This window comes from Eretmochelys imbricata, chromosome 5 (assembly GCF_965152235.1).
Source record: "Eretmochelys imbricata isolate rEreImb1 chromosome 5, rEreImb1.hap1, whole genome shotgun sequence".
Classification (NCBI taxonomy): Eukaryota; Metazoa; Chordata; order Testudines; family Cheloniidae; genus Eretmochelys; species Eretmochelys imbricata.
The window spans coordinates 108,965,661-108,978,052 of NC_135576.1; the positions used below are offsets into that span (position 1 = coordinate 108,965,661).

Sequence of the window (12,392 nt, forward strand, 5' to 3'; positions counted from 1 at the left end):
TTATCCATCATAACTGCCACCTCTTTTTTCGGAGACATTGTTTCCCAGGATAGAGTTCCCCATCCTGTAAATATGGCCTACATTCTTTGTTCCTAGATGTATACATTTACATTTAGCTGTATTGTTTGTTTGTGCCCAGTTCATCAAGTGATCCAGATCCCTCGCTCTGAATCAGTGACCTGTCCTCTTCATTATTTACCATCTCCCAATTTTGTGTCATCTGCAACTTATATTAATGATGTTTTCATGCTTTCTTCAAGATCATTGATAAATATTGTAAAAGTGAAGGGCCAAGAACTGATCCCTGTGGTACTCCACTGGAAACACATCCACTCACTAATTCTCCATTTATGATTACATGTTGAGATCTATCAGTTAGCCAGCTTTTAGTCCTTTTAATGTGTGGTATGTAGGGCTGTCAAGCAATTAAAAATTAATTTCTATTAATTGCATGATTAAAAATTGTGATTAATTGCACTGTTAAACAATAATAAAATATCATTATTTAAATATTTTTGGCTGTTTTCTACATTTTCAAATATATTGATTTCAATTACAATACAGAATACAACGTGCACAGTGCGCACTGTAAAAAAGAAACAAGAAATAGTATTTTTCAGTTCATCTACTACAAGTACTGTAGCGCAATCTCTTTATCATGCAAGTTGAATTTACAAATGTAGAATTATGTACAAAAATAACTGCACTCAAAAATAAAACATGTAAAACTTTAGAGCCTACAACTCCACTCAGTTCTATTTCGTGGTCAGCCAATCGCTCAAATAAGTTTGTATACATTTCCAGGAGTTAAATTAGCTGCCCGCTTCCTGTTTACAATGTCATCTGAAAGATAGAACAGGAGTTTGCATGGCAATGTTGTAGCTGCCGTCAAAAGTTATTTATGTGCCAGATGTGCTAAAGATTGATATGTTCCTTCATGCTTCAACCACTATTCCAGAGGACATGCGGCCATGCTGATGACAGGTTCTGCTTGATAACAATCCAAAGAAGTGCAGAGCGACGCATTTTCATTTTCATTATCTGATTCAGATGCCACCAGCAGATGGTTGATTTCTTTTGGAGTGGTTCGGGTTCTGTAGTTTCCACATTGGAGTGTTGCTCTTTTAAGACTTCTTAAAGTATGCTCCACAACTCGTCCGTCTCAGATTTTGGAAGGCACTTCAGATTCTTAAAACTTGGGTTGAATGCTGTAGCTATCTTTAGAAATCTCACATTGGTACCTTCTTTGAGTTTTATCAGATCTGCAGTGAAAGTGTTCTTAAAACGAACAACATATGCTGGGTCATCATCCGAGACTGCTATAACGTGAAATATATGGCAGAATGCGAGTAAAACAGAGCAGAAGACATACAATTCTCCGTTAAGGTGTTCAGTCACAAATTTAATTAATAGAATATTTTTAATGAGCATCATCAGCATGGAAGCACGTCCTCTGGAATGGTGGCCAAAGCATGAAGGGACATACTAATATTTAGCATATCTGGCACATAAATACCTTGCAATGCCAGCTACAAAAGTGCCATGAAAATGCGTGTTCTCACCTTCAGGAGACACTGTAAATAAGAAGCAGCAGCATTATCTCCCATAAATGTAATCAAACTTGTTTGTCTTAGCGATTGGCTGAACAAGAAGTAGGACTGAATGGACTTGTAGGCTCTAAAGTTTTACATTGTTTTGTTTTTGAGTGCAGTTATGTCACAAAAAAAATCTACATTTGTAAATTGCACTTTCACGATAAAGAAATGATTAGGTTTTTTTGAGTTAATTATGTGAGTTCACTGCGATTAATCGACAGCCCTAGTGCTATGTTACTTTTATATAGTTCTAGTTTTTTAATCAAAATGTTGTGCGGTACCAAGTTAAACACCTTCCAGAAGTCTAAATATATTACATCAACTCTAATATTTTTATCAACCAAACTTGTCATCTAATCAAAAAGGATATCAAGTTGATTTTGCAGGATCTTTTTCCATAAGTGTATGTTGATTGACATTAATAATATTACCCTAGTTTAATTTTTTATTAACTGAGTCCTGTATCAGCTGCTCCATTATCTTGCCAGGGATCAGTGTAACACGAGCAGGCTTATAATTAACCAATCATCCTGTTTATCTTTTTTTTAGGTTTTGGCACAACATTAGCTTTCTTCCAGTCTTCTGGAACTTCCCCAGTGTTCTAAGAGTTATTGAAAAAGATTCTCCTCAGCCAGCTCTTTTAACACTCTTGGACCTGTTGATTTTAAGAAGTCTAACTTTAGTACCTATTGTTTAACATTCTGATATACTAGTGTAATGGAAAGTGTGTTATAATCATCATAGGCTATGACTACATCATTTGTTTTCCCCCCAAATACAGACCCAAATGAAGGTGTCCTGAGTCTCAGGTTAGTGCCCTAACCATTGGACCATCCTTCCTCCCTCTGAGGCACAGTATGCTGAGATGTTGTAATGACTGATGCTCTATCAATGAAAACAGATTAGAGAGATACATATGACATCAGTTGCACATGTGGCAAAGCTAGAAAGTAAACCCAGATCTGATTCCTAATTTTTATGCCTTAATCATTTTATGATGCTTCCTCTCTTCCTTTCAATGTAATATAAAAGATTACAAGGAGTAAATCATGTCAAAAATATCTTAAACATAAAAAGGAACATATAATAGTAGCTGCCATCTTGACACTCTGCTAAGTTAACAAACAAAAATTCTGAAAACTAATAGAACTTTACTTGTCTGAAAGTCTCCTGCCTTTCTCTTGCATCCAGATACTGAGTAACATTTCTTATGACTCAGGGACTACCTGCTGGGAAGTATCATTAAAATCATAGCTGTCACTGAAACACCAGCATTTTGCATAGTTATGGAGATAATGAACCACACTATGTATAATTTAAAACTTTTGAACATTTATTTTTCTAAAAATATATATTGTCGAAGCCAAATTCTGATTCCATATGTGTGTGAAAAAGATAGAATTTGGCTATTGTTTTATAAGGCAAGGACCTAAAGGAGTCCGGTGCCTAATTCTTATTGAATTTAAGCTCCTTTGAAGATCCTAGCCTAAATTATTTAGCTATCTAAACTATTATCATTAATCAGTAAAGTTTTCCCTTAATTGCACATTTCATAGGAATTCTTTGAAATCTAAATCTACAGCAACTGACGGATTAACTCTTTTTAAAGAAGCACTTTGGTTTTTTTTTACATTCAATATCTCCTCTCCTAAACATGTTTTTTCTCTAGAACATGCACCTTAGTAGGTAGTGTTGGTAAGTAGGAGTTGTGAGCCTGAATTGATGTTTTCAGTGTTGTCTCTGTGCATCAATTTTCTATACTGCCAACGCCCAGCTGTTAGTTTCTAATGCACAACTAATGTCCTGGGCCAAATTCTGCTCTCTGTTACATCAATATGAATCTTGAATAACTCCACAGAAGTCAGAATATGACCTACTATGTCAGCGTGAATTAGTTTATTTCTATATATTTTCAATACCAAAGATACTTCACCTTTTCACCATTCTTGTTCAAACATCTTGAACATGTGCAAACCCCAATATTTTCAAAAGCAAATAAAGAGCACCACCAGTGCAAATATAAACAATCTTTGTTGAACTATGAAGTATAAGAGTTTACAGTAACAAATTACATTAACAGTCAAGACCAGTAGAAAAATAGATGCACTGCATAATTTGGATTTCTGTTACATATATACGAAATTATTATTTTTATCTTTATGCTTGAGTTGGCAAAATGTTCTGAAAACATGCAACAAAATTAATTTTTATATATTTTTCTGGCCATGAGGTATAAATACAGTTGCTGCCCACATACATTACAGCAACATATATAAACATAATTCCTTAATAAGCTTTTTGCTAAAATGTATTTTCTCTTCTTACAGTTTCCATTTAAAAAGTGGTAATCCAGTGCTTAAAAATTATAATACAATATATATAAACAACCCTTCACCGACAGAACGAACACTCAAACAGAAAGCGTAAACACAGTATTTTCACTAATAATTTCAATGCAAAAAATTCCCTACTGAGGTGAAACTTTACCTTATTATTTTGCTCATGCTGATGAACTCTCTCTTCTTTAAAAAAAAAAAATCACACATCTGCTGTCCCTTTAAGGATGAAGATTACTTTATTCATAATGCTACCATTAATGCTGAGCCCTGCTGTCTAAACGTAGGGCCTAATTGTGTTCTAGGATGTGAGTATATATCTCCTACTGTGAATGGAAGCTGTGTCTTTGGAATACATCTCAACTTTGCTCAGAGACATTAAAGTCCCACATTACTATTCAAGAATACCATTGGCATGAGCATTTGAGGGGAAGATCTTGAAAATAATGAGACTAAAACAGTATTATAATTAAGGCCCCACACAGACTTTTCATCATGATTCTCCTATAAATGAACCTCATAGCCTAATTTGGGGAAAATGTACTAACTAACAATGGAATCACAATGGCCTGCATAGTGCCAACTCAACTGGAAGCATTTACGTTTTCTACTATCAATGGGTAAAAATGAACTGTCTAAAATGAAGCTAGGAAGACCTGCTCCTTCAAGATTCTAAAACAACAAGCTAAGAATTTAGCAAGCGACAATATGTAAATGGCAGTTTATTAGAGACTAAGGGCATCAAAAAGTACAAAATTGTCTTTATATGCCTATTCTGTGTGTGCATGCAATATGGCTATCTCCAACAAGAGACTATTAAAAAAAGAAGCTATTTTAATCAAAAACATCATAATCATAATTACAGTGGGGGAAAAAAACTTCTGGTCATGTTGACTTTGGAAGGCTTCACTGAAGAAACTGGGGAAGCTTTCTTGTATTCCTGCAACTGATATTATTACTAATGGGACGTTTGTGCCTAATGTTCTGGAACAGGATATTATCATATTATACACTAAACATTTCAAGAAATGTCCTCCTTCCTGATGTAGCACACTTTTTGATAATTGCAACTTCTGACCTGGGCAACAGCACCAAGGATTACACTATGTTCAATGTAAATTCTCCATAAACTGTACCTACTGAAAACTTCCCAATCTCCATCCTGAGATGCCGTACTCACTTTGCGCAGTTCTCTTTAGTTAGCTATCTAATTGGTTTGCCATAAAGAACATGCCCATGCTTTCCCAGCATTGTTCTCACTTTCAAACAAAAGTTAAGAGATCATGCTTGTCTGAGACCGTTCTGTAGTGCAAATTAAATTGCAGATAATAATGTGTAAGCAGCTTGCAGTTCTTTTAAAATGGATTGTCTTATTCTAATTTCCCATCACTTTTGCAGCTGATTGTGAAAAATCACGAGTGTAAATGAGGTATGGTAAATGAGAGTAGGGGAATAGAGGTTCAGTTAACAGCCATTATGCATACTCTCAATCTGAGTTGTTAATAAGTAGCAGAATTTAGCCCTGGTGTAATTTAGCTGAAATCAACAGAGTTACACAGCAATGACCGTGGTACTGTATATTTCAAGGTAACAGAATGCATTCTGGTAGTAACTACCATTACCATTTTTGGGGTATGATCTGAAAACACCTACATGCATAGTTTTACTAAATTCATACATGTGAATAAAGTTACTCATGTTTACAGGTTCAGACTCTAAGGGCCTGAACCGAAGAGTCCACTGAAGTCAATGGAAGTCTTTCCATTCACTGATTTCAAAAGGCTTTGGATCAGGCCTCACATCTAAGGCCAAGCTCTTAGAGCCACGCTATTTGCTCAGATAGAGGATTCTTTACTGTTGCTGCAGCTCTGAAAATTCCTTTGTAAAGAATACATACATTTATGTTTAACTAAAACTTTACTAACACCCTTAGTTCTTTTAAGAAGGTCTACGAGGAGAAAACTACATCTTAAAAAAATCTTCTATTAAGTCTAACTATAAAATTTATATTAATTACTTACTTTTAATTAAACTTCTAAATGAATCTTTCATTGCCATTAAAAACCACTAACTGAAGAGGTGTAAATTTGAAAAAAGTTTTTTCACCTTGGTTATTTTCTTTCTTCTCCCTAACATTAAGTCACATACAGTGACTTTATTTGTGTATTCATATACTTTGACTGAAACCCAACAAGAGTGGGAAGGACTCCCTGCAATCACTTATTTGGAATGAAACACAGTATTGCAAGGCAACCATAACTGTGGCTGTGCCTAATTTTGTCTTGAAGGAGATTTGTAAAAATATTTCACTGAAGACAAAATTAGTGTTCTTGAGGTGAATTTAAGTCCTTCATAGTTATTTGACTAAAAATTATTGTTTCTTTGATACACAAATTTCCGTTCCAGATGTTTGCCCAATATGTGACTGAGGCTACTAGTAAGCCAACAAATTTGTTCCAAGGGCACAAAGGTCCTAATAAGTGCATTGCAGAAAATCAAGTTCCCATGGAATGCTGAAACTATGACATAAAATCATCAAACAGCTTCACTGCAGAAACAACATTAGTTTTCACATTAAAAAAATAAAGTGTTTGAATTAGACTTTATTGCACCAGCAACTGGCTTTTAAAATATACCCCATTCAAGTTAAACATTAAATTATTTTATCAAACAAAATATAAGATCTTTCTTTAACGTATCACACAGAGATAAGATATATGCACCTTAAGTAAGGCTAAGTTTTTGTCATGGATATTTTTAGTATTTTTAGTAAAAGTCAAGGACAGGTCACGGGCAATAAACAAAAATTAATGGAAGCCCGTGACCTGTCCCTGACTTTCACCAAAAATATCCCTGACAAAAGCGGTAGGTGGGTTCAGTATCCACCCCTGCTGGGGCTCCTGGGTCCTGCACTGCTGCAGTAAGTGGGAGCTCTGGGATCCCCCACCACTGTGGGGAGTGGGAGCTGCAGGGTCCCCTCACCCCGGGGCAGCTGGGTGCTCATGGGGTCCTCTGCCACCCATCATGGCTGGGAGATGCAGGGTCCCCCAGCCGCTCACCATGGCTGGGCAGCTTCGGGGGGTCTCCTGCCGCCCACCACAGCTGGGTAGCTGCAGGGTCTGCGGGCCGCCAACCGCAGTTGGGCAGCTGCTGGGAGTCCCCCACTACCTGCCACAGCTGGGCAGCTGCATGGTCGGCTGGCTGAGGAGTCCCCGCTGCCTGCTGTGGCTGGGCAGCTGCTGGGAGTCTCCGCTGCCCGCGGCTGGGCAACCGCAGAGTGCCCCCACCAGTTCGGGAGCTGCGGGGGAGGGGGCTGGGAGCTCCAACCCGGGGCAGAAAATATCAGAGATAAATGGAAGTCATGGATTCTGTGACTTCCATAACCTCCATGATATAATCGTAGCTTTAACCATAAGAAAAAACAGCCTAAAAGGACGACAAACATCAAATCACAGATGATAGAAAATATAATAATTAGTTATTTCTTTTTCATTCTGTCATTTACATGATTTTTTAAAAACATTCAACCAAGATCATGTAGACACTTGAATTCATGGAAAAAGATCACCCTTCAGCTAAGTCAAGGCGTTGAAGCTGGAGTCACTTTCAGGCTGTCAAGTGCTGCATGAATCCTGAAGTGTAACCTGGACTCCATGGAGTATTCTTTGTAGTTGTTTCTGCAAACACCAAAATTACTTCATCAGCCAAAAAAAAAAAAAGAACAATAACCCCTCACCATAAAACCCCATCCATCATTTAATCTCTCAGTTCTCTGCTCTCTTCCCTTCACTTTATATTGTCCTTTACAACAGCTCTCAGGCCTTTAGAAAAGATGAGTCATGCCCAACACGAAGATGTGAACAAAAAAAACGTATGGAAAAATAGCATATTAGTATACTACTGTCAGCTGAAAAAAAAGTGTGGCCAGCCTCAAAACACAGCACTCAAAGTGTCAGTGTAATTGTACAGAAACCAATCCAAAGTACCCAGCAGGGTACAGGAAATGGCATTATGGGAATCCAAAACCTTTTTAGCTAATGGTGAAATTGATCTTTAGGTCTGAAAGGTTTTTAGGAGGCTGCCATTGACATATACAGTACTTCCAATACCATTTAGACACTGTTAACTTTTTTATAAAAATGTTAAGGGGCAAGTGCTGCCCTCAGCCTACAGACTGAGTGAATGGGCTGTGCTCTGAGAAGATCTGCTCTCTACCTCCCTGCTCTGGGGGATTCCTGGGGAGTGGGGAGGTAGCGGGGAGAAGAGGAAATCGGCAGTGGATAGATAGATACACGTAGCCACAGATCCCGTAGCTGCTCCACCCCATCCTCACTCAGCCCATGAACTCTTCCACTGCACCATATAGGGAGGCCCATTAAGCTGTTCTCTGTGTCACACAGGAGGTATGGATTACATACACTGGCTCTCCAACTCTCCCCGCCCTCCATGCAGCAAAGTCACACCTTTTTTTTTGCTTTCTCTAGGGCCCTCAGCACCCATAAAAGTTTGAGTGGGAAGGAGACAGGATTTGCCCTTCATACTGTACCCCAGCCAGTGTGGTTCAATTCAGCATACCATGTGTGCAACATATGGCAGAGTAGAAGTACTATATCAAAGAATTGGTACACTTTAAAAATTCAACTCTATTGAAAAACATTTTCTAAGTCTTGAATATAGAGTTATAATAAATAATTTATCATTTTGCCAAGTTGCTAGTGCAGTTGTGTAGAAACTGTAATGTTGCTTCAGCTGAATTTTGTAAAATTATTTAAAAAGAGATAGAGAGAGGAAGAATGAGAGATTCCTTTATTGCTTGGAGTGCCTCAGTTACTCTGAGTCTTAATGAGTGCACAGAGACAAACACGAACTCTACTTACTTTGCAGTTTCTATATATCTTATTGCTTTCTCTCTCTGGTCCTGCTGTTTGTATAGAAGTCCCAACTCATACAGAGTGAATGGCACCAAATAGTTATCATATTTTATCTGCTTCTCACTAAGAAAACAGAGAGATATGAAATTGGTTAAATATAACAAACATATGTTGTCCTGAAGTTATATGATTATTAATTTAAATGCAGAGCATACGCCTACCTAAATTCATATTTGACCACTTGCCTGATTTCCAAAAGTGCCGAGCATTGAATAGCTTCCATTGACTTCAGTAGGAGTTTCAGTATTTTTTAATATCAGGCAAGCACCTAATAATGGTTTTAGAAATCTAAATTTAGGCTTTAGTTTTGAAAACCAAGACCCTAGTGGCTAAAAATTTTTCTGTGGCTTAGTCAAGACAGTACAGATAGTAGATTCCTCCTCACTCAATCTGATAGGCAAGAAGACAACCAATCGTCATATAGGACTACAATCACCCATCAATGAATTGATCCCTCCAACTGGATCAATCCAAAGATCACCAGGGTTCACCAGCAAATTACATCAATTAAAACACACAGGCAGAAAACTAGAACATTAGTGGCACAAAATCCTCTTCACATCTGTGATGGGGTGTACTGGCCCCATACTGAAGCGGAAGGGGATAAAGCAGCTGCAGTGTAAAAGGGAACGCCTAGCTCAGTCTGGGCTGGCTGCCGAGGAGGAAGGATGCACCTTGCTGGCTCCAGCCAAGGATCAGCCAGGATCCCAGACCGTGGGAGCAGGAGACGCCGAGGCCCAGGTACTTGCGGATGCCCCAGGGAGATTGCAGTCGCCATCTGAGGAATCCAGAGACTCCGAAGACACCCTGACTTCAACTGCAGGAGTCATGGTAGGAGGTAGCCCTGGGAGGGACTAGCCAGTGTCCCAGCAGCAGCTGGCATGTTTCGGGTGAATTCTCTGCCGACTTAGTGGTGAACCCATTTGCCACTACCAGGGCCCTAGGCTGGGACCCAATGGAGCAAGGAGGGCCAAGGTCCCCCTACCTGGACACCTCCTTTGGAAGGCAGCCCATGGAATCACCTCCCACTGACTCTGGCCATTAGGCCGTGCTTCCCTGCAGTGCAGTGGAATCCTATTGACTCTGGCCAGTGGGCCGTGCTTCCCCGCAGCCAAGGGGAGCCCTATTGACTCTGGCCATTAGGTCGCACTTCCCTGCAGTCCAGGGCAGTCCTATTGACTCTGGTCATTAGGCCATACTTCCCTGCAGTCCCTGGGAATCATATTAGCTTTAACAGTGGACCTGCCCCACCCTTGCTCTGGTGTACTGGCCCTGCAACAACATCTATCTTTCAATAACAAAAGAATTTTTATTTGACTACTCTACTGCAATACAAGAAGCAGTGAGAACCCTCTACTCCACTGCCACCATCAAAGCTGGCTGACAAAATCATGGCTGGCAGAGCTTTTTGGTGTAGTGAACTGGCTAAATTAACCTAAATTGCATACTGCATACTCTGGACCCAAGGACTGAACCCTGAGACAATTCTCACCCTATGTTGCAACTCCCATCTTCTCATGTACTGTAATATTTATACTGCTTTCTATATTTTTCACTCCATGCATCTCATGAAGTGGGTTTTAGCCCATGAAAGCTTATGCCCAAATACATTTGTTAGTCTCTAAGGTGCCACAAGGACTCCTCATTGTTTTCACTGACAGAAGAAACCTGGAAATGGACCAGATGGCACTGATCACTCCTCCAATCCTGACAAAGCTCAGACCCGGAACAGACAATGAAATACTACAAGCCTAAGGAATATTCCAGATACTACTGGTGAAACACAAAAGTGCCCCTCAGTCACAGTCTGGCTGGCCCTTTAAGGGAAGAAGGGATCAACTTTGTGCATATAATGGAGACTTAATTAGAATGACCTACTCCAACTGCAGGGGATTGGAACGATGATTAAATAAGCCAAACTGTGAACTCAGTCTGGGGAGAAGCCCCAGGAGAGAGGGGCAATTGGAGTTTACCTTCTCTGGGAAGTGTTTGGTAAAGGCAGGATGGAGAGAACCACAGGGAGCAGACCAGGCTCCTGTGGAGGGCCTTAGGATATGACCAGTAAGAAGCCAGGGAGATCCCTGAAGGAAGCTGCTGGAGTCCCCAAGGAAGGTAGGCAGTGGAGAAACCTTCTGGGAAGAAGCAGCCTACAAGAACACTGCAGGGCCCAGGAGTAAGAGCAGAGAACTTCAGGGTAGCACAAGAGGGGTAGAAGAATTATTGGTTTGGATGTTTATTTCCATTTACAGTTAGATTTTTGTTAGCTCAAAGGGTGACTGACCTTAAGAGGTGGCCTGGCCACGGAAGATGCAGACAGAAACAAGACAGCACAGGGCCGAAGAAGTGGTCAATAGGGGGCATTAGAGCTGAAGCCTCCTGCAATGCCCCACACTGACACCAGGGAGTATACCTGTGTGAGTACAACTGCTTATACCCTGCTGGTTGGTGAAAGCCAGCAAAGGACAACTGTGCCCACTACTAATGGAAATCATCAACATTTCCTTACTAAAAAAAGGTTTTGTATTCATCAAAAATACATTTATTGAAACAATAGAAGAAACCTGAGAATTAATCCCTCAAACCCTTTTAAAGTATCTCTCGGAGGAGAGGTTAATGGTCTCCTGGCAAGGTTATGCAACCACTCGATAATGTATTGATCCATTTCTGGGAGGAAAAAATTGGGGTACCTCTTCCTCAGAGTCCAAAGCTGCCTCGAGAAAATCCTCTTTCCCCATGGGAGAGCGTCTCTCCCTTGATGGGGTGTGGTTTTGCTTTTCACAGCCCCGGAGTCCATCTCAGCTATTCTCTAATTTTGCTGTTGCTTTGGTGAGAGCCTCTGCCTATATGACAGGTTTCAGAGTGACAGCCGTGTTAGTCTGTATTCGCAAAAAGAAAAGGAGTACTTGTGGCACCTTAGAGACTAACCAATTTATTTGAGCATGAGCTTTCGTGAGCTACAGCTCAATCGGATGAAGTGAGCTGTAGCTCACGAAAGCTCATGCTCAAATAAATTGGTTAGTCTCTAAGGTGCCACAAGTACTCCTTTTCTTTCTGCCTATATGGATGACCTTCACTTTCCCTTTAGGCAAGTTAAACAGCTGTTTGACTGTCAACACTTCAGAAATGGTTTCAACTGCTGCCTTGCTCTGCTAAGGTTGTGGAAATTTCCTCTCCGTGAGAGCAATAAGAGACCACAAGGACCACACTGGAAAGGTCTACTTCAAGAGATACAACTGATGTGTATGGGTGTGTCCCTTTCATTTTTTCCCTTTCTTTTTCTTCTGACTTCTCTGGATGAGAGACAAACAACATCCTGACATCGCCATGGAGGTTGCTGTGAGCTAGGCAGCAATCAAATGGAAGAAGCAAAGGAGGGAGCCCTAAAGAATGGGAAAATCCTGGACAGAGACTGGTTATCGGCAAGTGAAGAGAAACCCAGTGTCCTTGCTGTTGTAAACTTAACCACAGAACCAGATGCATTATTGTCTGGGTAATTCAAATGTTTAAGAAAATTAATTTCTTTTTCATAA

The 12,392-nt window shown here is 39.9% G+C and overlaps 1 protein-coding gene across 1 annotated transcript in view; it reads right to left on the reverse strand.

The window, feature by feature from the left end:
- Positions 1-6,790: 6,790 nt before the first annotated feature.
- Positions 6,791-12,392, reverse strand: part of TTC39B (tetratricopeptide repeat domain 39B) — a 138,133-nt gene continuing 132,531 nt past the window's right edge. The window contains exons 18-19 of the mRNA XM_077817670.1: positions 8,809-8,925; positions 6,791-7,608 (exon numbers count right to left, since the gene is read on the reverse strand). Of these exons, the coding sequence (XP_077673796.1) occupies positions 7,512-7,608; positions 8,809-8,925 (214 nt within the window). The 3' untranslated portion in view covers positions 6,791-7,511. The remainder of the gene's footprint in view (positions 7,609-8,808; positions 8,926-12,392) is intronic.